This window comes from Mycosarcoma maydis, chromosome 1 (genome assembly GCF_000328475.2).
Source record: "Mycosarcoma maydis chromosome 1, whole genome shotgun sequence".
Classification (NCBI taxonomy): domain Eukaryota; kingdom Fungi; phylum Basidiomycota; class Ustilaginomycetes; order Ustilaginales; genus Mycosarcoma; species Mycosarcoma maydis.
The window spans coordinates 1,160,065-1,181,972 of NC_026478.1; the positions used below are offsets into that span (position 1 = coordinate 1,160,065).

Genomic DNA, 21,908 nt, shown 5'->3' on the forward strand with positions numbered 1-21,908 from the left:
CGTGAGGTTGCTGCTGCTCTGCTTGTTCTTGCTCATGCCGCTGCTCTGGGCGATGCGATAAGGTAGACACAACTGATACAGTCGGCGATGAACGACCTGAATCTTCGTGCTCGCGCGCAGGCACGACGGCATTCATGTCCATGGAAATGACATCGCCAACGTCATCGCCTATTGTCGAACGCGGCAAGTCATGCGCACCCATGTCCTTCAGCTTGTTGAGCCATTCGGGTGCAGATTTTTGCGAAGCCGCTTCCTGCCGATCCTCCCTTTGCAGCTCTTTAAGATGTTCAAGAGTCAGTGGACCGTGCTGCCTGGACAGCGCCTGTGCCATGACATTGTCGACGTACAGCTTTCCGCTGAGATCTCTGCCGAAAGCATAGTCGTTGACGGAACGCTCAATGTCATCTTGCGCAGAGTCTGTGATGACAAGACCATGTCGAATCGTCTCACCTTGCTTGTCTTCTTCCGCCTCGGGCTTCCCATCAGCATTTTCAGCTCGCCCAGCATCCAATATGAGCGCATCTACATCCTGCTGCTGTGCTGATTGCGATCGCTCCTGCAGAGAAAAGCCAGTCATCGCCACGCTCTCGTCGTTGACTGCTGACGGCTCCGCTTCTCCACTCTCCCCCGCAGCCTCCCGTTTGGCCTTCATATGTGCAGCCCATCCTTCCGAGAGTTCCACTAGTTTGGAACGCCAGTAGGCTCGCTTCGAGCTGACCTCGCCTGCCTGCCATTCCGCTTTGGCCCTATTTTCGATCTCTTGCTTCACCTGCAGGCGCAATCCAGGGCTGGTCTTGTAAAGGTCGCTGATCTGGCTCTTGGCATCCACCATGATCTTGAGTAGCTTATCTGGCTGGCGGAAGAAGCGGTCAAAGTAGTGCAGCAAATAGATGCCACAATCGCAAAAGTTCGGCTGCTCCGGGACGTGGGCGTGGATGTAGACGGCTTTGGGAAGACTTTTGGACCAAGCTTCCGCTTCCAATGAATCCAAGGATGAGTCTCCTGCCACGGCTCGTCGTTTGTCTTGTACGGGCACAGCGCGCACACCGCCGACTTCGTCGGTGGCTTCTGCGTCTTTCGGCTGTTCCGAGTCCTGGAACGGGTCTTTTGCTTCGACCCTCGAAATTTCATAGGTGCTCTCGGCCGAGTTCATTTCTGTAACCTCGTTCGGGCCGGGTGATAGCTTCAAATCCTCTTCCGTCTTTAGCTGCTTCGTTGTTCCGTGCAATGACTGCTGCGAAGGTAACGAGGCCAAAGGCTTCTTCTTGTCCCAGGCTTCACGCCAGAGATACTCGAAAAGTTTGCTGCCCAACTTGACGTGTCTTTGCCCGAGACTGTCGAGGGTGATGATGAATGCCTGGTCAAGGCTTAACGGGTCTGCTTTGGGTTTGGTCGGCGTGCCGGCAAGCGGCTCGATGTCCAGATCCATGGGAAACGGCAGGGTAGCGGAGTCATCTCCGGCCGACAGTGATGAGAGTTGGGACGTAGGCAGAGGGGGCGTATTGGGCTCGGAACTGGACGCTGTCTGGGCCTCGTGGCGCTGCATGTGCTCGGCAGCCTTACATTCCTCCTCTGAAGCTTCGTTGAGAGCTGATGACTGTCGCGCATAGATGGCAGGTGGAAGCGTGAGCGTTGCAGCGACTTCATCCTTGTCCTGCTCGCTGGTACTATCCTTTACCTGTTCCGTCAGGATGAAGGCTGGATTGACGATAAGAGCCAGGTACCAGTGATAGTTCTCGTTGACTGGGATCACAATGTATTTCTTTGAGAAGAGGTCTTCCTTAGCTGTCCATCTCCGAAGCTTGGAATAGCTATTCTCGACGGAGTCCGACATTAGAATCGGAAAGAAAAACGTATTGAAGACGTAAATGCTGTCCGCTAGCGCTGGATCTCTAGCACGAATCTCTTCCAGGATGAACTTGAGACCGAATTCAATAACAACGTCGTTCAGCAGACCACCGTCAAGGAGCTTCTCAAAGTCGGAGTATCGCAGTGACATGGCGCCTTTACCTTCGTATGGGTAGTGCAAAATTGTCCCACCCTCATCCGAAATGAGTGGCCTAGGGATCTCCACCTCTCTGACCGGAGCGGGTCTGGCTGTCGGAATCGACAAGGGGAGAAGCGTCGGCGATGCCGAGGAGGCAGGGGCACCGCGCGCGGGGATGTCTGTGGCCAAAATGATCGGAGTTGCTGGAGACGGAGGCTGAAGATCAAACGTCTTCTTCTTTGGCACCGGAGGACTGTATGTGTCGCTGGTACGAACGAGATCTTGTGTGGCGTGATTGGGCAAGCGGTCGGCGCCTGGAACAATCAATGTTCGCCTGATGTGTGTCTGTGCTTGCTGTCTGGGCTCAGTGGTAGCGCCGGGCCATGGGGACTGCTTTACACCTTCGAACAAGCTGATCCTACTCTTGACTCCAGCTTCGGGAAGCCAGCGCATCATAACCTGACTGGACGATATGTTGTGGATTTTCTTGGTGACCCAAGACAATGCGCGAGCGTATGAGGCGAGATCGTCTGTTGACGAGTCGCTCGCGATCAACTGAATCTGAGCGGCGTCACCAGAAGCGCGAGAGTCGAAATCGTGGAACGTCTCTTGCAACTTTCTGGCACTCTCGGAACCAGGCGTGAGGGTGAGGCACAAAATTCCGCAGTCCTGAACATCGAGCTTGTTGGCCAGCACTTCCCGAATGTCGCTGTATTGAATCTTAATGCAGCAATTCACGGTGACACCGCAGTGGAGCGCATGTGGTTGAACAAAGATGGCAGCGTGGTCGCGATCCCGCGACCTCCACACATCTGAAATGACGATGGCCTTCAGACGCACCTCGAAGGGAAACTTGGAAGGTTCGTGAAGCAAGTGCTTCTGCGGAGGCGATGATGGCCCGACTTCGGTTCGCATGCGCTTGACGGTACGAGATAAGGCAGCCTGTTGTTCCTTGGAGCTCGGCTCGCGGCTCGCACCAGGTTGCGGTGGGGGAACGGGCGGTGGTAAGAGTTTGGAGGCTGCGACTGACGAAGAGATTCCTCGAGCAACTCCTGATGCGTTCGACGTAGTGACTCTTGATTTCATGCGGTCGACGAGCTTGGGCCGAGACTGGCCAGTCGAGTTGCGATCAGGTTGATGCGATGTTACAGTCTTGGAATCAGCTTCTGGACTACCATCAACAACCACGACATGGCTTGGACCGAACTTTTGAGCGTCGTTTGGCTCTTCCAGCTGAATGGGACCATCGGAACGTCTGTAGTTGGAACGTTGGCGGGAGACTTGACTAGGACGAGAGTAGAACTTATCTGGAGCCGTAGACGAGGACACGGCTGATGTAGATGCAGTGGTCTGCTCACGACGTCGCCTCTCCTTGACCTGCAAAGCTAGACTATCGCCGCTGGTAGCATCGACTTGACGCTGGATCTCGAAGCCGAAAGGCTTTGGACGATTGACCTCTTGAACGTCATCATCATCACTGTCGACACTGATCGGCTCCTGATTCGAAGCCTTTCGCAGAGACTTGGAGCGGGTCGCGCGGGGTGAAGCGTCGTGCGCTCTGGCTTTACCTTTGTCCCGACTGTATGGCGGTGCTGTGTCGACATAGACATCGTTGTCAGCATTCATCGCGGGCGGACGAACCGACGTTTTGGATGAGGCTGGAGGTCGGCCACGTCGACGCGTTCCGAGCGGGGTTGGTGGCAGACGTGCGCTGAGATGATCGGCGTCCAGAGTATCCAAGAAGTGTGTGTGGTGGCTTGGAAGCTTGGTGGTGCGATGCGAAGATATCCGTCTGAGGCCGCGACCGCGAGAATGAGAGGATGAAGCCTCAGCAGACGTGCTTCCGTTTGCTGGGATATGGATCAATGTAGGCGTGCGAGACTTTGGTGATTCTTCGTGACCGCGCTTGGAGGCCGAGCGACCTAAACCGTGAAAGTCTTTGATCATCTCATAGTCTTTCGAAGACGATGAGTTGCGCGCCATGGCTTTGTGTGGGCCAGACACGCTTGACGAGAGTGTTGGTGGAATCAAGATTCGGCAAAAGCGATGCCTTGCAAAGAGATTGTGGAAGACATGCGTGTGTCGGGGCCAGAAGGTAAACGTGAAGCGAGGACGAAAATGCTCGGAAGTAAAGGTAGCTTCAGCTGCGAACGGCGGATTGTGTTCGTGATTGTATGCGGCAGATGGATAAGGACCCCGAATCGACGAGCGCGAGGACAGCAAGAGACAGCGTGGTGAGATAGTGGGATGGCGGTGATGGTACGGTCCGCAACGAAGTAAGCTGATTCGAAGTAGCCGCCTGTCGCAGGCTAGCTGTCCATATCGGAAAAACGAGGTTGATGGTGAGAGGATGCAATCACGAATTACGAATCACGAATCATCACAGAATCGTGTATGAAGGTGGCTGAGTCGAGCTTTAAAAAAATGCGAGTGTTGCTTTCAGAGGCCATACTCACACTGTACAGTGCAGAACACACTCGTGACTCTCACCAATTCGCACGGTCGTGGTTCGTGATTCACGATTCACGATTGTCAGAAACTGGGAACCCATGCTTGGCTTCGAGCGCCATTTTTGCGTCTCACGCTTCCAGCAAACGGAAATAATGAGACTGAGGCTGAGAAAGCAAATTTCTCCAGTCGCGAGTTCCACAGGCCTCGAAAAGGCGACTCTTGACTCCGACTAGTTCTTCGTGAACAACAGCATGTCGCATAGCAACGTCCCTCCTGGCTTGACCTCGATCAGCTACAGTGTGACTGCTCATCCACAACAACATTTCTATGAGAGCAAAATTAGGGTTAGCGGACAGCCAGTTCTCGCTCGGCAGAGATGCAGTTTCCTCACCCACAACCAGACCATAACCCACTCGTGTAAGATTCACATTACAACTCAGGAGCGCTCTCTTTTGTTTCCTGCTGCCTTACAGCCCAGTACAATCACGAATAGGATACCTCCACATGCTGCAAGCCCCACGCGTTCAGTATTCGTGATTGGCAAAGAAGATCCATTCTCACACTTTTCTGTGTTCAAGTTGATATTCGTGATTAATTCGTGATTTTCAGTCGTGAGTAGCACATATCGACACACCGCCCAATCGCGATTGACTCGGATGGTACAAGTGATCGCTGTTAATCTAATCGCTATTTCGCAAATAACTTAGGGCTTCGTCTGCTACATTGAGCGGAGCAAGGCAAGTTTCAGACGGTGGAGAGCAGATGTCGCTCTGGACGTTTCACCATCCCAGATCAACGCCCCACTGTATTATGCGAAAGTTGGGATGGACAGACAGAGTCGAGTGTCAGCGTCAAGCCCTCTCGAAACGTCCGATGAGCGATCCAGGGGTCGCAAAGCTGCTGGTGTCATTTCATGACAGAAAACAAGCTTGGGACTTACATTGGGCTTGACCAGGCGCACCGCCTTGCCTTCTTGCTTGTGCAGCTCATTAAGCTCGAGCATCTCTTCATCCGAGAGCACGATCAGCTTGCCATTGGTTTCGATACGGCTAGGGGTGACACTCTTTGGCAGGGCTACAACACCTCTCTGTGCAGCCCACGAGATGACCACCTGAGCTGGGTCGGCTTTGTGCGCCTTGGCGATCGACTGAACGCGCTCGTCTTGCAGGACCGGTCCTCCCGATGATCCAAGGGGCGAGTAGGCTTGCGGAAGGATACCCTTGTCATGGCAGTACTTGACCAGCTCGTGCTGAGGAAGGAATGGATGAAGCTCGACCCTGTATTCGAGGCAACAAAGGTCAGCGGGTCTGCATCGCTATTTTGCATTCGTAGCGTAGATTACTTGTAGAATACTTACTGGTTCGCAGCAGGGACGATCTTGGCTTTGGCCAGCAACTTATCGAGGAAAGCAATGCTCCAGTTCGAGACACCGATGGCTTTCGTCTTGCCAGTCGCAGGGAGCTTCTCCATGAGCTCCCATGTCTGCTCAGGCGACCAATCGCGGTCAATGGCACGCGAACCATCCTCATTCAGCGGGATCTTTTCGTCACCGCGTTTCACAAGCGGCACGGGCCAGTGAACCAGCAACAGATCGACGTAGTCCAAGCCGAGCCTCTGCAGCGACTCGTCCAGGCAGGCCTCTGGTTGTCGGTGATAGGTGCACCAGATCTTGGTCGTGACAAAGAGCTCCGATCGAGGAACACCAGACGCCTTGATTCCCTGACCAACCTCGTTCTCGTTTCCGTAGATCCATGCAGCGTCTTTGGCCAGAAATGGAATGTACAAGGGATGTAGCGCAACATAACCAAGGGTAAGGGTCAAAAGAGAGGTCAGCATCGAGACTTTTTTCTCCATCTCATTCCACCTCTTCACATACCAATGTGACGATAACCGGCCTTGATCGCACTCTCGACAGCTTTGGCAACCTCGCCAGGGGCCGATTGCCATGTTCCCAAACCGATCACTGGGATTTCGGCACCAGTGTTGAGTTTGAAAGTCTTTTGACCAGGAGCGGCTGACGGGTATTGTGGCATGGTCGATTGAGGTCTTGCCAGGAGCGAACTGGTTTTTGATTCGGTCGGAGGAGATCAAGTTATGCTTGCTTGGAGAAGTTGATGGTGGTCAAATAGCAGGTTCAGCTTCGAACGCGCAAAGAAGTAGAGTTTGGGACACGACGATGCTGCACTTCTCCCACTCGAGGATCGCTTCTTCGAAGCGCCTTGCAAGAGTCCTGTCGACTCGCTTTGCAGCACTGGCCAACGCAAGGGCGAGTCTGTCGCCGTGGGGTGCGGATTCCCATCACGAATCTTGCGAATGGGAGTCACCGTTTAGTTGCCGTGCAAGCTCCGAGTCTTAGCTCGGTCCGAAATAACATCGAAACTGATCATCCCGATGGGGAAAACAACATCGGGCGATTTGAAGTGGAGAGATTTCCGCTTCGGTAATTCTCTGGAAAAGCGAGCCCCACGCTCCGCGCCAAACCCACGTAGAAAATAACTTAATTAAAGGTTTGGTCTTGGAGAGCCTAGTCCAAGTTGATCTGTCGGTCATGCGACGGAGAGGACTCGACCTATCCCGGTCAGCTGACTACGGGCCGTTGTAGAAGGAAAGCAGAGCAGGCTTGGAGAAGTGTGCAGTACACTCGTGTACGATTGCAGCTCTTGCAGTAACATTGGATCGCGCATGTCGTTGTTTCAATCAAGATTCTATCAGTTCACTTGGCTGATATTGATCACCTTCCTATTCGTTTGCATATCAATTGAGTTTCAACCTTTGCCGCCTGGGAGTTTGGGTGTTGATCTCACCCGAATTAGTCGCTTTGAGAGTCCGCTTGATTGAAAGAGACTGTTGCAGTCGAGGTAGAGCAGAGCTCGGAGAGTTGCGGAAGCATGAAAGCTTGCGGGAAAGAAAGGGTCGGAGCCAGCACCCACGATAGGCGTGTTTGTGCCGTCAACTCTGAAAATGTGAGCGGATGAATTTATGAAAGGAAGTGCGGGGAAAGAGACTTAGCGTTACCACACGTCAGTGTGGGGAATTAGGCTCAGACACGCCGAGCATACGTGAGATACTGGATAGCTACTCAATGCGCTCTCCACATCTCTGCTTGCATGGAGATCGAGTCACGAGCGGAGACAGTGACAGGAAGCGTCAGTGGGGGAGAGAGGAATGTAATCGTAGCTCTGGTCTGAGTGACACGACTGATGTGGAGTTTGCGCGTTGCAATCAAGAATCATGATAATCGCGGCTGAAAATCCTTTGTGTCACTTGACCGGATTTGCAAAATCAAGAAAGGAAAGACAGCCACGCCGAGCTAATCAATACCACAGCCGCTCCTCGGAGCTCGCTCTCGCCTGCGTAAGATGGGATTGTCATAAGCCTAGAAGTGGCAGTGCATGTGAAATGCAGGTTGGGAAGCATCGTTCTTTGTCGGATGAGATACAGGCGTGAAGGCGTAAGAGACGAGTGTGCAAGTCACGAGTGCGACCGGCCCGGAGACCCTGAATCACGAATTGAACATGTCATCGTGGTTTGTACGTGGGAGGCACGAGAGCACTCTCGACTACCGCGTTCAGTTTGACTTCACGTCATTGAGCAACTGCGTCACCCTAACCCTGTTACACCTCTAACCAGCTGTTCAAGCTGCTCGTCGATCCATCAAGTGCATCAATGTCATCAACATTCCTCGCTCCGCTTGTGTCTGAAAATTACGTCTACATTGCTCAGTGGTACAATGAGATGGACATGTCTCACGAAGTTTTCCACAAGAGCCCCAAAGCGCCATTCTGTCGGCCACCGGCATTCACTCTCAAAGTGTGTCAAGCTTCTCGTACGTGTCGGCCAAGTGGTCAGAGTGAGAGAGTCGGGTTGAACAGACCGAGGCAGCGAGGCAGCGAGGCAGCGGAGCGGCGAGACAGGGAGTTGAGCCTCGGCGGAGCAACAACCGAGCCAGCACCGACAAACGCCACGAGCTTTGGTAATTCACGATTCTTGATTTCCTTAAATTCTCTGTGTGCCGCGTGATACATGCGTGATAAGTTACTTCGGATGGCATCTGAGATGCGCGCGCTGTCTGCAATGTGAATTTGGAGGATTGTTGAAAAGGCAGCGGAGCGACATGGCCCGATAGAGTGAGCAGGGTGAGTTGAAAGTCAAGCTAAATTGAGACGCGACCGTTCCGGACATGGTTTTACCTGCAACGTTCGCCGCGCTCTTGTTTAAACCCGAGCGCACTTGTCGTCTTGAGCCGATCTGTGAACGATCTGTTTGACTTGAAGGGAGAGGTTTAGGTTGACATGGTACGGCACAGCAAGATGAAAGTGGTGTCAGAGTGGTGGCAAATGATCACCTTCGCTCTTGGTCGGGCCGTGGCTCGTCCAAATTTCGGTCGGTGACAAGCGTGTGGCGGGTGTTGGCAAGTTCATTTGGCCGAATTGACTGACGATGTGAAATGTCTCTGTTGAACCAGCACAGCAAGGCAGTGCAAAACTTCGGCTTGTAGAGGTCTGCTGACCAGCACCGTCTCATTTGTCACAGTCTGGCCCGTCGAGCTGCGGAGCTCTGTTGGCCTTGAAAGTGTTACCGCCACTGACCGCATGAAGTGGATGGAGGGATGTCTTGTCGGTCACGTTCCTGACCCCCGCAATCTCACTAACTCGTGGGCAGTCGTCCATTCCCCACCGTGAGCATCGCTGCAAGCACGACTTTTGTGCACCCACATTCACGAGGCATGTTTGCTCAGCTGTCTCAGGTTCGAGTTCTGGCAGAGGGAGAAGCCGACGAAAGACGAGCAACGTCAGCAGACCATGTCAATCCCCGGTAACTTGACGTTGGAGAGAGAGAGAAGACGAGACGGGACGCGTCGGCCCTCTTCCGCCATAGCCGCGCTTTGCGAGACTCACAGTTTGCTTCAATTTGTTCACAGTCGTGAGGCTTTCTTTTCTTTCAAATTGAGCCGGTGGGGTTGGTTGCGCTGCTGCCGTCCTTTGATTTTCTCTCTTTCCGATTTTAAACGATACATTTCCCTTTTTTCTTTTTTTTTTTTTCCTGCTATGGGTGTGTTGAGTAGAACCTGTCGTTTGGTGCTGAGACTGCTACTGCTGAGCTTAGCAGGCTCTTTCAAAGGCGCAAAAAGGTAGTTGTGTGTGAGTCAACGCGGTGTCAATCGTGAATCCTCCGCCTCATCAGTCACGAGTGGCTCGCTTGATTTTTGCATCATCCCATTCGTGATTGCCCCATTCCACTATCGTTGGCGATCAACTCAGCTTTCGTCTTTGCCATCATCTGCTCCTTGTTCGATACCACCCACAGCAGTCTTCCTCAACAACCAGATTGATCACCACTGCGCTACTTGCATTGGTAGAGCTTATACGAACGCTTTCATCTAGCCTTCCCAACCATCTACCTTGCTGCTCGTCCAGGACCTAGTGTACATTGTACTTTTCGGCAGCTGCCACACCCTTTCCCTGTGCTTACACCAGAATTCAGGTCGATCTCTTACGCCTTCTCAGTCCAATTCTCATCTGCCAGCAAACAAGGTTGCCACCACCACCGCCTAGCAATGGTCTACCAGCCACTGTAATATGCACACGCGTGCACCGCTCAAATCTCGTCCTCTTTACTCTTTTTGCTCTGACTTCTGCATCACCCGTGCGGCCGCAGCCGAACAACTTGGACAGCATGCCGACATCGCTTCCAGACCCTGTCTTGGCCTTGTCCATGGACAATGTGCTCAAAATGAATGATCTTAGCCTCGACCAACTTGCCAACCTCTGGAACGTCTTTACAAAGTGTGCTGAGTCTCTCGAATCTGGTCGACGTCTCGAAAACCTCTCGTGGCGTCTGTGGTTCCGCGAAGCCCACATCCTTCCTCCAGACACCTCGCTTTCCGACCTTACCGACTTTACCCCGCTCGACACGCCTCTCATTAGCCGCGCCAACAGCATCACCGGCAGCTACAGGCCCGTTCGTCTCTCGTCCACCACAACAGCTCGCTCCGGCAGTGCGCTTTCCGATCCTGAAGACGGAAGCGATTCTGACTACTCGACCGACAGCGAGAGTGGCATTGCCTCACCCTGCGCAGCTCCGCTTCCGTCGGCGCCCGTCTCTTCTCCCGTCAAGAGGAAGATCAAGTTGGATCAATCCAACCTCAGTCGAACATCGACATCATCGTCATCGGCCGCCACCACTGTCGCGTCTTCCACAACTGCGGTCGTTCCTCAGCGCGCAAGGATCGCAGACAGCATCGCAGAGCGCACTAGTCGAACCATGATCACAGCCTCGCGTCGCTCCAATCTTGCCGATATGGATCTCGAAGGATCGCGACGCAAGCGTGGTATCTCTTCCTCGTCCGCCTTTGGAAGCAAAGCGCGCGTCAAGCAGCGCAACCAGGAAGGATCATTGCGCCGACGTCCGCTCAGCTTCCAAACTGCGCTCGAGAATCTTGTTCTGACAAGCCGCGCTGATAATTTTGCTTCGCTTCGTGGCACTCAGGGCAGCATGCCTCACCTCGATGTACACATGAATGCCAGCACAGGTGCATTGGATGCTCCTCGCAGACAAATCGACCAGGGCAACGACGCCAAGCGAAACAGCGCGCCTGCCGAACTGAGTCCGATTCAGAGCTCCAGCATCGCCCAGGCCGCCCTTGCTACCCAATTGCGAAATGCACTCCAGCCACCTCCTGCTCAGATGTCGACTACCCCCCTCTTTTCCACGGCTGTGCCCGCCGACGCTATCGAGGTGCACTGTGACGCGCCAGAGACGTGTGGCCCTCTTTCTCCGGACAAGATGACCGTAGCGTTGGCACCTACCATCGGAGCCATCTCCAGGCGTGGCTCACAGACAATGTTGTCGGATGCAAACAACTCTGGCCACAAGGAAGCCGCCGTCGCATCAGCTCCTCATCTTGATCTTGACAACAATGTCGAAGCCGACTCTGCCAAGAGGCTTGCTTCTTCGGCACAGCACCACATGCCTCCCCCTTCAGGTGTTCTTGAGCCGACGCCCGCCGCATCTGCCATCAAGCAAAGAGCCAAGGCTGACCAGCAAGCGTCCACACTGGCGCAGATCGACAAGGCGTCCACCGACGATCAGCACCATGGCACGCACGCATCATTGGGTATGGTTCGCTCCGATTCCGCTTCCAGCGCTTCAACACAAGCATCACATCGATCAGCGGCCAATGGCGCCGGTGTTCGCCGTACCAGCGAAGCTCGAATCCGTTCGAGGCCATCTGCCGGAGCACTTCACGCTGGAAATCGATCCAAGTCCTCGAGCGGCCTGCATCGCGGTGCCAAGCACAGCAAGAGCTCGGACAGGATCGCAGTCGCACCTGCGCGCCCTCCTCCTCGTCATAACTTATTCTCAGGGTTGGTCATGACGCGAGCGGCTCCTGCACCCAAGCCCACCCATGCCGTGGCGCGCAAGCCTGTGCCAGCCGAGACTCAAGCTCCCAAGTCGGCTGCAGCTGCCACCAAGAAGGTGCCCGTCAAGTTCACCATGGGCGGCGATGAGACTGATTCAGAGGAGTACGAGGATGAAAGCAGCGATGATACGAACGCAGCCAAACCAGTTTCTGCTCCCACTGCTACAGACGGTGAAAAGGACAGCAAAGCCATCAAGTCCACGTCTGCCGATGAGATTGATGACGACGACGAATGGTCCAGCGACCCCGAAGCCGAGGAGCAAGAGCGTCGAGCCAATCAAGCTGCTGAGGCCGAGCGTCGCAAGCGTGAGGAGGAGGAGCGTCACCGGAGCATGTTCCAAAAGCAAGCGATCCGCTCCAAGTCGGCCGCCGACCTTCGTTTGCTTGCCCCCAACGCTCTTATCTCGACTGGACCAAGCCCACCTGAGCAGCCTGTGCGTGGTCTGCTCAGCTCACTCTTCCACCCCGATGAACAGCACTCCCCTCCCGGTCAATTGGCCGGCCGTCCGCACGCTTCGGCTGCCGACTTGAGGACCAAATCTTCCTTCTCGTCCCAACCAACCGCTTCCGGGGCTGCCAGATCTCCGCCAGCTGTGCGTCGCCCTCGGGCCCACCGAGACAGCAACGACAACACCAGCCATGCGCCGCGATCGTTGCGCGAAGGCGGATTCGCCGGCCTCACGGGTCTGAAGACGAGCAAGAGTGCCGTAGCCCTGCCTTTGTTGGACACGCACATCACGCGCTCCTCTACTGGTGGGGGCAAGGTCAAGCACGATGAGCAGAGTGTTGCTGGCGGAAGCCACCATTCGGATGGCAGCGCCAGCAGCCCCGACTCGCCTGTAGCAGCTGCCTCGTTTGGTCGACCTGGAAGCATGGCCTTGGCCCGCCTGCACGCTTTGACCAACATGAAGGCACATTCGAAGCGAAGCTCAACTGGCAATGGTACTTCAGAAGAGCACACGGAGACGCGATCTCACTTGCGCCGTCAAGGGTCCGAGGCTGCAGCGCAGTTTGAGCGCGAAGTATCGTCGCGCTCGCTGCGTCTTGAAGTGAGCCCTGACGATCGAGACTTTGCGATTCCTTCACGTGCATCGCAATCCAACTTGGCTCACAGCCAGCTTCGTCAGTCGGCTCCATCATTGTCGTCGCGTCACTCGGATCAGCAACACTTGCGCAGCTCAGAGCGTGACGTTCTCGGTTCTGGCTCGCGTTCCAACAGCGAAGGTTTGCCAATGGGACATGGCTCGATGCAGCAAAGCGGCACCAGCATGAACGGACCCGTCTCGATCTCGCGTCCTCGCTCCTCGATCAACTTGCCGGAGGCAGCAGCTCCGCAGACGCCCCGCACCACGCGACGCAACATGCTTCGCGATGAGCTTTCGGAATCGCTCCGGCAAAACCTGCTTTGGGAGCGTCAGAGCCGCTCAAGGATGCTGGGCCTCGGTGCTCCCATGGCACCGATCAATCAGCCTCAGCCACAAGCCCCTGGTCATCGCCGAGACAATGTGCTGAACGGCAACGCATTGCGACCGCTCACCAGCGCTGGCACATCGAGAGCTGACCAGAGGAATGAAGGCGAACCCAAGCCGAAGCGATATTCCGAAGAGTGGGGCAGCTTTCACCACAAGGGCTGGTGATCACCATGCTATGCCATTATACGATTTTTTTACGGATTTCTTTACACACTCACGATCTAGACATGTACTTTTACGACGTCACGACTATTTTATTCCTCTACTACGTCACCCCAGTTGTATCAGCCCAGCACTTCTCTACTAATATACCATATCGATCCGTTGGGGATCTACAATCATAAAATTAGCTGAACGTGGAAGCGTTCTGGACATGTGTTACTGTACGATTGTTGAGGTGATACAATCCTAGCTTATGCACTTTGACCGTAGATACGGGGCTACTGGTCTTCAAAAACGTGGCGGGGTGGAAACTCGTTTAGAATCGAGAAGACACAGTAAATCCGGGACATCGCTTGGAGAACACTGCTCAAGTACGACGTGCAGAGAGGCCGCTGGCAGCATAGAAAGGTGGAAGCATATTTTGCGGCGATGGTGAATACGATGCTTTCCGTTCTCAAATCTTGGCTTTACTGTATGTCCCTCGCTTGACGATTTGTCAGAAAGAACTCACGAATGATCGGAAAGAGACAATTTCGGATTATTTCGGTGGGGACCCTTGAGCGAATCACGAATCGCTGTGTGAATCGTGAATCACGAATGGAGCACATGTCGATTCACGATTATTCGTGATTATTATTATTAGTTGAGGAGATATGGTGCTGAATTCGTCAATCGTGAATGACTCGTGCTACCCGTGACTGGTGACTGTGCCTGGTTTGAGTCAATCACGAATATCGTGAATTTTGTGTCTTTCGCTCTGTATTTCTTCGGCTCACGACTCGTGACTGTGACTCTGAGTTGAGCGTGTGACTTAGCAGAGATCAACACACACGCACACGCACACGCATGCTGTGCGCACCGACTTAGAATCGTGAATGAATTGTGATTCACGATTGACGACTCAAGATTTGCTTCAAAGCTGCGCGCAGAGCTTAACGTCTTTGACAATTGGTCAATCAGAGAAGTCAGACCATCTTCATTATCACCATCACCGACCCAACTTGCGCCGTCCGCAACCCTAGCGCTAGCAACGTTACATCAGACGTGCAACAACAGCCGATAGGTCATCATTCGGCTGTATGCTCTAGTAGTAGCAACCAGGTGCATCTACCTTCTTCGACTCTGGCTAGTACCAACCAACAGTCTTGGAACAGCAGTGCAGCGGACGCATCGAAAGCAGCAATTGCGACATGCCTTACAGCTTCACATTGCCCCACACGGATTCTCGCATGACTTCGACAACGTCAGCCAACACCTCCAGCTCAGGTTTGTCATCTGCGCTTGCACGTGCTTCTTCGTCCTCTGTACGCCAATGGACCTGTCCATGCCTCAACGTACGGCTTTCGCTGTCGCCTGAGTCGCCAACGCCGTCTGAAGGCAGCAGCGGGATTCCTTGGCTTGCTGAGCTTGCGTCTGACGATGCAATCCATGTCGAATACCCTTCGCTTGTGTCTCGTGAGACCGTCAGTCTTGCCGAGAACAACAGCATCGCTTGCGCCAAATGCTTGAACTGCGACACGATTGTCTATGCAGCCAGCAAGCCCGCCCCTCCAGGTCCAGCGCGAGCACTCGGTTTCAACACATTGGCCTCTAGCTCCGGTGACGCTGTCAGAGAGTCGCGCAGTCCTGTCAGTCCTTCGGCTGCCAAGCAGCTCCGCTCCCCCTCTCGAGACTCTGCCGACCGGCTCAACTCACGCACGAACGAATCGCCCGTACGACCGCTTGATCGTAAAGTCTGGATTCTCCCGGAAGCTTTGAGTCCGGAGCAAGCTTCCAATGCCGCCGCGAGCGAGGCTTTCTCTCCGGCTTTCAAGGTAGTGATTCCCCGGACCAATGCCAATTCTACCCTTGCTGACCGGCCTGCAACAGCTGCCCATGCACCTGACAGTGCTCGTGACCCAATTCATCCTGCCTCTGACTTTCACAAGAGAACCTCGAGCTATGGCTCAGGCGCAAACAGCATTGCTTACGCCTTACCAGCCGTCCCTCAGCATCTGATCACCTCGCCCCCAAACTCGCCTCGCGTCGGCGCTCCCACCCCACACACCGCCACTTCTACCGGTGCCGTCGCTTCGCCTACCCCTTCTCACCTTGGATCCAGTCTGAGCTCTGCTTTAGTCGCCAACCCGCTGGCGTCACAGCTCGACTCGGTCGCTATCGAGCGGCTCAAAGACTTGCGCTCCAAAGCCGAAGCCGAGGTATTTGAGCTCGTTCGGCAAAAGCGACGCGAAATGGAGCAACTCGAGAAGCGTTTCAGAGAAGAAGCAGAATCACTGCTCGCCGTTACCAAGACATCCAAACAGACCAAGAGCAAGACCAGCAGCAGCCTTACCGTATCATTGATCGAAAAGGCACTCCTCGAGCAAAAACAGCACCAGTCGCACCCTCTCGATGATCCTCAACGAGTCAACGCACGCGACAGCGCAAGACACAGTGTAGCTTTGACGACTTCAGCGCCTTCTCCTAGCTCTGCTCGTACGTCAACTGGTGCAGCTCAACCACGTGACGTCAGCACCACTCAAAGCAGCGTCTCGAGCAGCGGACGTCGCAACAGTCTCTACGATGAGTATTCGGATCTTCCGCCTTCAGCGTTCGAGCGACGTCCCACGTATACGACTGCCATCAGTGGCACTGCTACCTCAGCCAACACTGGCGTGCAGAGCACTGTTCCGTCGTCTCTGGGCGGTCTGAGCGCTTCGTTCGCCATGCGTGGCCGCGAACTTCCAACGCAGATGCAGGACTGGGCCGAAAAGCGTCGTCTTCGCGAGCGATATCCTCAAGGCGATCATTCCGCCTTGCCTTCTGCCGCTACCTCTACTGCCAATTCCAACGCCAACTCTGCCGCAAACTCGATCGTTGACTCGGAAGAAGATGCGTGGGCGGTCCGCAACGGGGCGGACCCTACCCAGGAACGTCACAGGACTCGTGAGAACAGCGCCAACACGCAAGACGATGCCGAGATGGATCGCAGAGGTCGAGGCCGCCTACCATCCCACCAGCGTGGTAGCTCCTCGTCACGTGAACCGCGCGAACCCCGTCGTCTTCACGATGAGCAGCACCAACCGTCGAATGGCACGCCGAAAATCGGCCGAGTGCAGCAGCTTGCGGCTGACCGTCAAGACTCGGGTCGTGACCGAACTGGACGGCCGCCCGCCAGCACCTTCAATCCGCCACCTGCCATGTCCTCCTCGTTGCTCGCCAAGCGACCTGCACTCGCTTACGTCGACGATGGTCGAGATGCAGACGAGAATACGCCATCCGTGGGTGGCAAGCTGATCTCGCCTCAATCAATTGCCGAACCTTCAGCCCAGGTCACGCTTCGTCCTAGGGATCCACCGCCTTCCACTGCTGAGCCCCTCAAGCCTGCGACTCGCAGTGCTGCTAGCGTCGCTAGTGCTGAAGATGGCAATCGTAGCCGTGCGTCCAACACCGTTTCTTCGACGGATCCGACTACTACCACCAGTACCCCTGGCCCACACAGCCCCACGTCGCGCAAGACCTTCGAGAAGAAAGTTGCCTTTGCGGAGACCGAAGATCGCGTAGACCACGCAATCATCTCGGACGAGTACGATGACGATGGCGAAGATGAGGACGCGAGCGCTTCGGTTCAACAAACAAACAGTGGTCCTAGCGCTAGTCGTTCTCATGAGGTCAAGCCGGCTCTCGTGGATGAATCAGCCGATGCAGTCTTTGAGATCGACGAAGAGACAGAAGACGTCGACGCCGACGCCGACGCCGATGACGATGGTGAGGTGCAAGAATCACAGCTGTCTCCTGAGGACAGCGATCGACACAAGGTCGAGATATTCCTGTCTGACCTCCGAACAGGAGCTTCTGGGCGACCGCGAGGTCAGGCAGACGATGCGCTTCCTGGCTATGAGGACGAAGCGGAGGGTGGATCAAGCAGTCGACGTGGACCAAGCTCTGGCTCTCTCTCTGACGATTTCCGCAGCTCGTTGTCATCTGATGACGAGGATGCAGTCCCGCCAGGCTTTGGCGCGGCTTCGTTCAGTGCCCTCGCGGCCAGCCAGAGTGCCATGCACACGCTTGCATCGTCCTTGGCTCGAGCTCGAGCTCGTGCTGATGGGTCTGGGTTTGATCCAGCTTCGCTTCGCATGGACGGTCGCATCGTTGTACCGCCGTCCTCGGTCTCGAATCGAGACTTGGAAGCGGAGTCTGAGCCTTTCGTTGTCGGCTCCCTTCGCAGCTCGTCTCGCCGCATGAGCGTACAGCTGCCGTCCAACACAACGCAATCGAGTCGCAAAGGCGGTGAGGCGATTGCCGGAACTCAAGGCCAAGCGCCTGGCAGTGTCTCTGGTGGCGCTCGTCATCAGCGATCTTCCTCTCGCAACCGAATCAGCAACATGTCGAAGGAGGACGCAGATACCGAGGTGCGACTCTCGGGTTTGCTCGCACCCAACGCTCCCTCACATCGTTCGCTGTGGTCGCCCAAAGAGGCTAAGGCGCGACGCTCGGGCAAGCACAAGTACAAGCTCAACGACGAGGATAATCTCAAGTGGGACCTGTGGAAGCGCAAGGTCGGCTCAGGCGATGCAGCTACACCTGCAGCCAGTGGCGAGGCAGCGTTTAGAGATGCAGAGAGCAAGCACGGTTCTCGTTCCACACCCATGGCTGTTGCCCCGCCATCGCAGTTCATCGCCGCTGGCAGCGGGATCGGACCCCGACCTCTTAGAGAGGCCACCATGATCGACCCGGACTCTTCGAATTCGATCAACACCTTCTCGGTGTTCGACCGTCATCTGCAAGCGAGGACAGCTGCGGCTGGCGATCCGGCGAACGCTACCGTTGCAGGTGGGCTAGCGATCGGCAAAAAGACTTGGGGCTACGGCTCGTTCAAGGACAACACGAGTGGGTTCGAGACGGAGCCCAAGACGTCACTTCCATACAAAGAAAAGATGATGGTACCTTCGCTGCGCAAAGCACTGCGGCGCAGCATCTTTGAGCCCGAGCCTCACGCCAAGCTCGAGACGATCCCTGACGCGGACGATCCTGCCACAAGCCCGAGCGCAGGCCGATCGACGACTGCATCGGGCACTTGTGCTCAGCCGATCTCGGGCGACAGCGATCAGCGTACAAGTGCTGCGACGGCGGTGAAACATGCAGAGCATAAGGGTGCTTTACCTGGAAGCGTCATTACTCGAGGCTTCCCCGTGCCAGGAGGTGCTTCGGCACCAGGCACCGAGACTGGTCAGTCTAATACGATGCGTTCGACAAGTTCGGCAGCGACTGAGCTCGGCGTCGCGTCTGTCTCGGCGTCGAGCAAGTCAAGCTCCGCGCCAGGCGAGCAAGTTACTCGAGACGCTGCGCTGGGAGCTTCTGTTGGCAGCTCTGGCACAGGAACGCCCACTAGCGTGGGTCGACGTTCTCCTCGGCCTGTGTACGTGCCGCCGCCGCCGCCGACGTCGGCGACGACGGTGCTGGAAAGCGATCCAGCGCAGCATCCACGCGCTCTGGAGCTGTTCGAAACGGACTGCGACACGAGCTTCCGTCTATACGAGGAGGGCGAAGAGGAAGAGACAGAGGAAGGATGGGCGAAAGTGCTCAAGTTCATGCATGTGGTTGAGCAGCTCAAGACGAACAAACGTACCGGGTGGTTGCATCACCGCGTTGCGGCGCCTGAGTCGATAGCAGACCACATGTATCGCATGGCGATGCTGTGTCTGCTCTGTCCGGCTGAAGCGGATGTGGATCTGGGCAAGTGTGTGCAGCTCGCCATTGTGCACGATCTGGCAGAAGCCGAGGTCGGCGACCTGACCCCGCTCGATGGGGTCGATAAGAAGGAAAAGGTGCGGCGCGAGAAGGAGGCGATCCAGTACTTTGTGCATGATCTGCTAGGTTCCAGTGCGGCAGGCTTGCGCATCGAAGCGCTCTGGGAAGAGTATGAAGCAAGACAGTCGAAGGAGAGCCGTCTCGTAAAGGATCTCGATCGGTTCGAGTTGGGTCTCCAGGCGATCGAGTACGAACGTCGCTTTCACATCGACGATCTCCAGCCATTCTGGGCCGGCAGCTTGCCGTATCTGACGCATCCAAGAATAAGGAGGTGGGCACACGAACTCGCCAGAGAGCGCCAGGCCTTGTGGCAGAGTAGAGGCTCCTCGTATATCCAGCACGCGCAGCAGCGAATGTAGCTTGCCTCAATTTCGTCGCACGCCATCCGACGCTTCCGCCTAGTGCCAATCACAAATGTCTCAAAACCCGACATAGCAAGCCTGCGCGCCTGCGCCGATATCGATATGAAAGCGACAAGATTGAAATGAGTGTGAATTGACCGAGCGACACGTGTGAAGAGTGTCACGGGTGGTAGGAGTGTGGGTGTGGGTGAGGGCTAGGAGAGGAACCAGCTCGCGTTAGCGTACCAGGAGAGGAGCGGGTTTGTGCCGTCTTTCAACTGGAGGGCATGTGTGTGTGCGTATCTGAGGAGGAAGTCCGAGTGGGAGAGGATTTTCAGGTTGCGGTCCGTGTTTGTCGTGGAGCTGTGGAGGGGGGACGAAAACAAATGCGAGGAAGAGAAAAAGTGTTGGCGTATACCGGGGGTGGGGTGACGATTGAAAATGTAGCGATATACGTTGCGCAGGTGGTCGAAGTTGGTCGGGAAGAAGATGTCAAAGTAGCCCTGCAGGACGAGGTAGGTTGTCACAGGGATCATGGAACCGTTGAAGCGCGTTTGGACGACGGGCGCATTGATGCCTTGAAGCGAGTCCGGGAGCGAGTCAAAGTCGGACATGATGAGTCGGTGATGTGGGAAGTTGCGTTTCAGTTGTTGCAACAACCGGAGCGCGTTGGTGGGGACAAACATGGGTGGCGTCAGGTTCGGGAAGAACGGCGCATGGGTAGCGACGGCTCGACGTAGTCGATCCGGTAGCAAGCGCAGCACACCCGACGACGCCGAGAGCGGCGAGAGCGACGAGCCGATGATCGAGAGGTACTGCTGGATCAGTGCATCGCTCAGTGGTTCCCACAGCTCGTGCATATCGCCGGTATCATCGATCGACACCACCGCCTGGTACGGCGTGAGATCCTTGGTCGAGAACCGCACCACGTCGTGCGCCAGATTATCAAACACTTCCAGCGCAATCACGAAACACGGCTCCTGAACCACGCCGCGATTCCACGTCAGAATATCCTGGTTGACAACCTCACTCCTCTCCACATGCCCACCGAGCTTCCTCCTCTGTTCCGCAGCTAACCGTGCTGAGATCTCGACGATTTTGTAGCGCGTTCGTGTGTAAATCTCGGGCTCATTCTGCTCCAGGTAATCCAAGATGCCCCTCGCCAAAGCCCCTGATCCAGCGCCAAGCTCGTACACGACCAGATCATCGTACGGATAGTTGTGCAGTTTGTACTCAGCCACCAGGTATCTCGCTATGGCGTGCGCGTAGTACGGTTGGAAGATCTGCGTAGGCGTATGCCACACCTGTTTGGCAGCCATCGCTTGTACATCGCTTTCCTGTACACCTTCGCTCTGTCGCATCGCGCGTCCGCGTCGTTGTGCCTCTTCCAAACCCGCCGCACTGTACTCGGCCGCTGCGCGCGAAGCTTTCGTCGACGCCGACGCTCGCTTTGCAGCACGCTCGCGTCGTTCCTTTCCAAGACTCTGTTCGAACTCTTGCGATTTCGCCTTGGCCGTCAGAGTGTCTTTCCGTTCTTGCACCAGGATCGAGATCTGTTCTTCGAACAGTTGGTAGCGTTCTTCGACGAGACGCATGAATTCGGATTCGTTCTTGATCGAGTTAAAGTCGAAGCCGGGGTTAGCAGGTCGTAGCAGTCCCATTTCCTCCTTATACAACTGTCCAGCGACCTCTCTGAAAGCTTCAGCTTGTGTTTCTTGTGCTTCCGAGGCGGCGGGGGGATCTGGGAGCAGAACAGCCTGCTTGGTGAAATACCCATACTCCGGGTTATACAGGCTGTCGTGGATAAAGTCTCGTGCCAACATGCGCACCTCACGTGGTCGACCACCGGGGCCTGTCACTTTTGTACGAGACGTTGCGAGCTCTTGAGCGGTCACGAGAGGATATGTGTAGTGTTTAGCTTCTGGGAGCAAGCTGAAAGGGTCGTAGTTGTACTGCGAGCGGTGTCGTGACCATCGGTCTTTCTCTTGATCCGCATCCTTACTTTTCCGAGATGACGACGAGCTTACATGTCGAAAGAAGCCGGTTGTTTGTGCCAGTCGCGTCCGAGATATCGCCTCCGGTATCAACCGCGTATGAAGCGGATGTGCGTTGGTGGAGAAACAACGATGTGCTACCACTGCGCTGTTGGAAGCACTGCGAACACAAGCACCGCTTGTCTGCTGGATAACAAAACGCGCAGAGCTACTTGCTGCAGCCATGGTGTCGGCTGTGATATGAAAAGGAAACGAGAGCCTGTGTGGTGCCAGCGATAGCTGTCGTAG

At 55.4% G+C, this 21,908-nt stretch overlaps 5 protein-coding genes across 5 annotated transcripts; 2 read left to right on the forward strand and 3 right to left on the reverse strand.

The window, feature by feature from the left end:
• Positions 1 to 3,970, reverse strand: UMAG_10103 (SUMO protease ULP2; the record flags this gene model as incomplete). The annotated part of the gene is made up of 1 exon (XM_011388358.1): positions 1 to 3,970. A coding segment is annotated over one exon (3,970 nt), but the record flags the coding sequence as incomplete, so codon positions are not given.
• A 1,247-nt stretch (positions 3,971 to 5,217) lies between these two features.
• UMAG_10104 (putative glycerol 2-dehydrogenase (NADP(+))) lies at positions 5,218 to 6,471 on the reverse strand (the record flags this gene model as incomplete). Its single annotated transcript, XM_011388359.1, has 4 exons — positions 5,218 to 5,241; positions 5,379 to 5,715; positions 5,796 to 6,198; positions 6,315 to 6,471. 4 exons carry the CDS (start codon positions 6,469 to 6,471, stop codon positions 5,218 to 5,220), a joined length of 921 nt encoding a protein of 306 aa, XP_011386661.1.
• Positions 6,472 to 10,114: 3,643 nt separating this feature from the next.
• UMAG_00414 (uncharacterized protein) lies at positions 10,115 to 13,498 on the forward strand (the record flags this gene model as incomplete). Its single annotated transcript, XM_011387988.1, has 1 exon — positions 10,115 to 13,498. One exon carries the CDS (start codon positions 10,115 to 10,117, stop codon positions 13,496 to 13,498), a length of 3,384 nt encoding a protein of 1,127 aa, XP_011386290.1.
• A 1,187-nt stretch (positions 13,499 to 14,685) lies between these two features.
• Positions 14,686 to 19,644, forward strand: UMAG_00415 (uncharacterized protein; the record flags this gene model as incomplete). Its single annotated transcript, XM_011387989.1, has 1 exon — positions 14,686 to 19,644. The coding sequence occupies one exon, from the start codon at positions 14,686 to 14,688 to the stop codon at positions 19,642 to 19,644; it is 4,959 nt and encodes a 1,652-aa protein (XP_011386291.1).
• Positions 19,645 to 19,841: 197 nt separating this feature from the next.
• Positions 19,842 to 21,845, reverse strand: UMAG_10105 (uncharacterized protein; the record flags this gene model as incomplete). Its single annotated transcript, XM_011388360.1, has 1 exon — positions 19,842 to 21,845. The coding sequence occupies one exon, from the start codon at positions 21,843 to 21,845 to the stop codon at positions 19,842 to 19,844; it is 2,004 nt and encodes a 667-aa protein (XP_011386662.1).
• Positions 21,846 to 21,908: the final 63 nt, after the last annotated feature.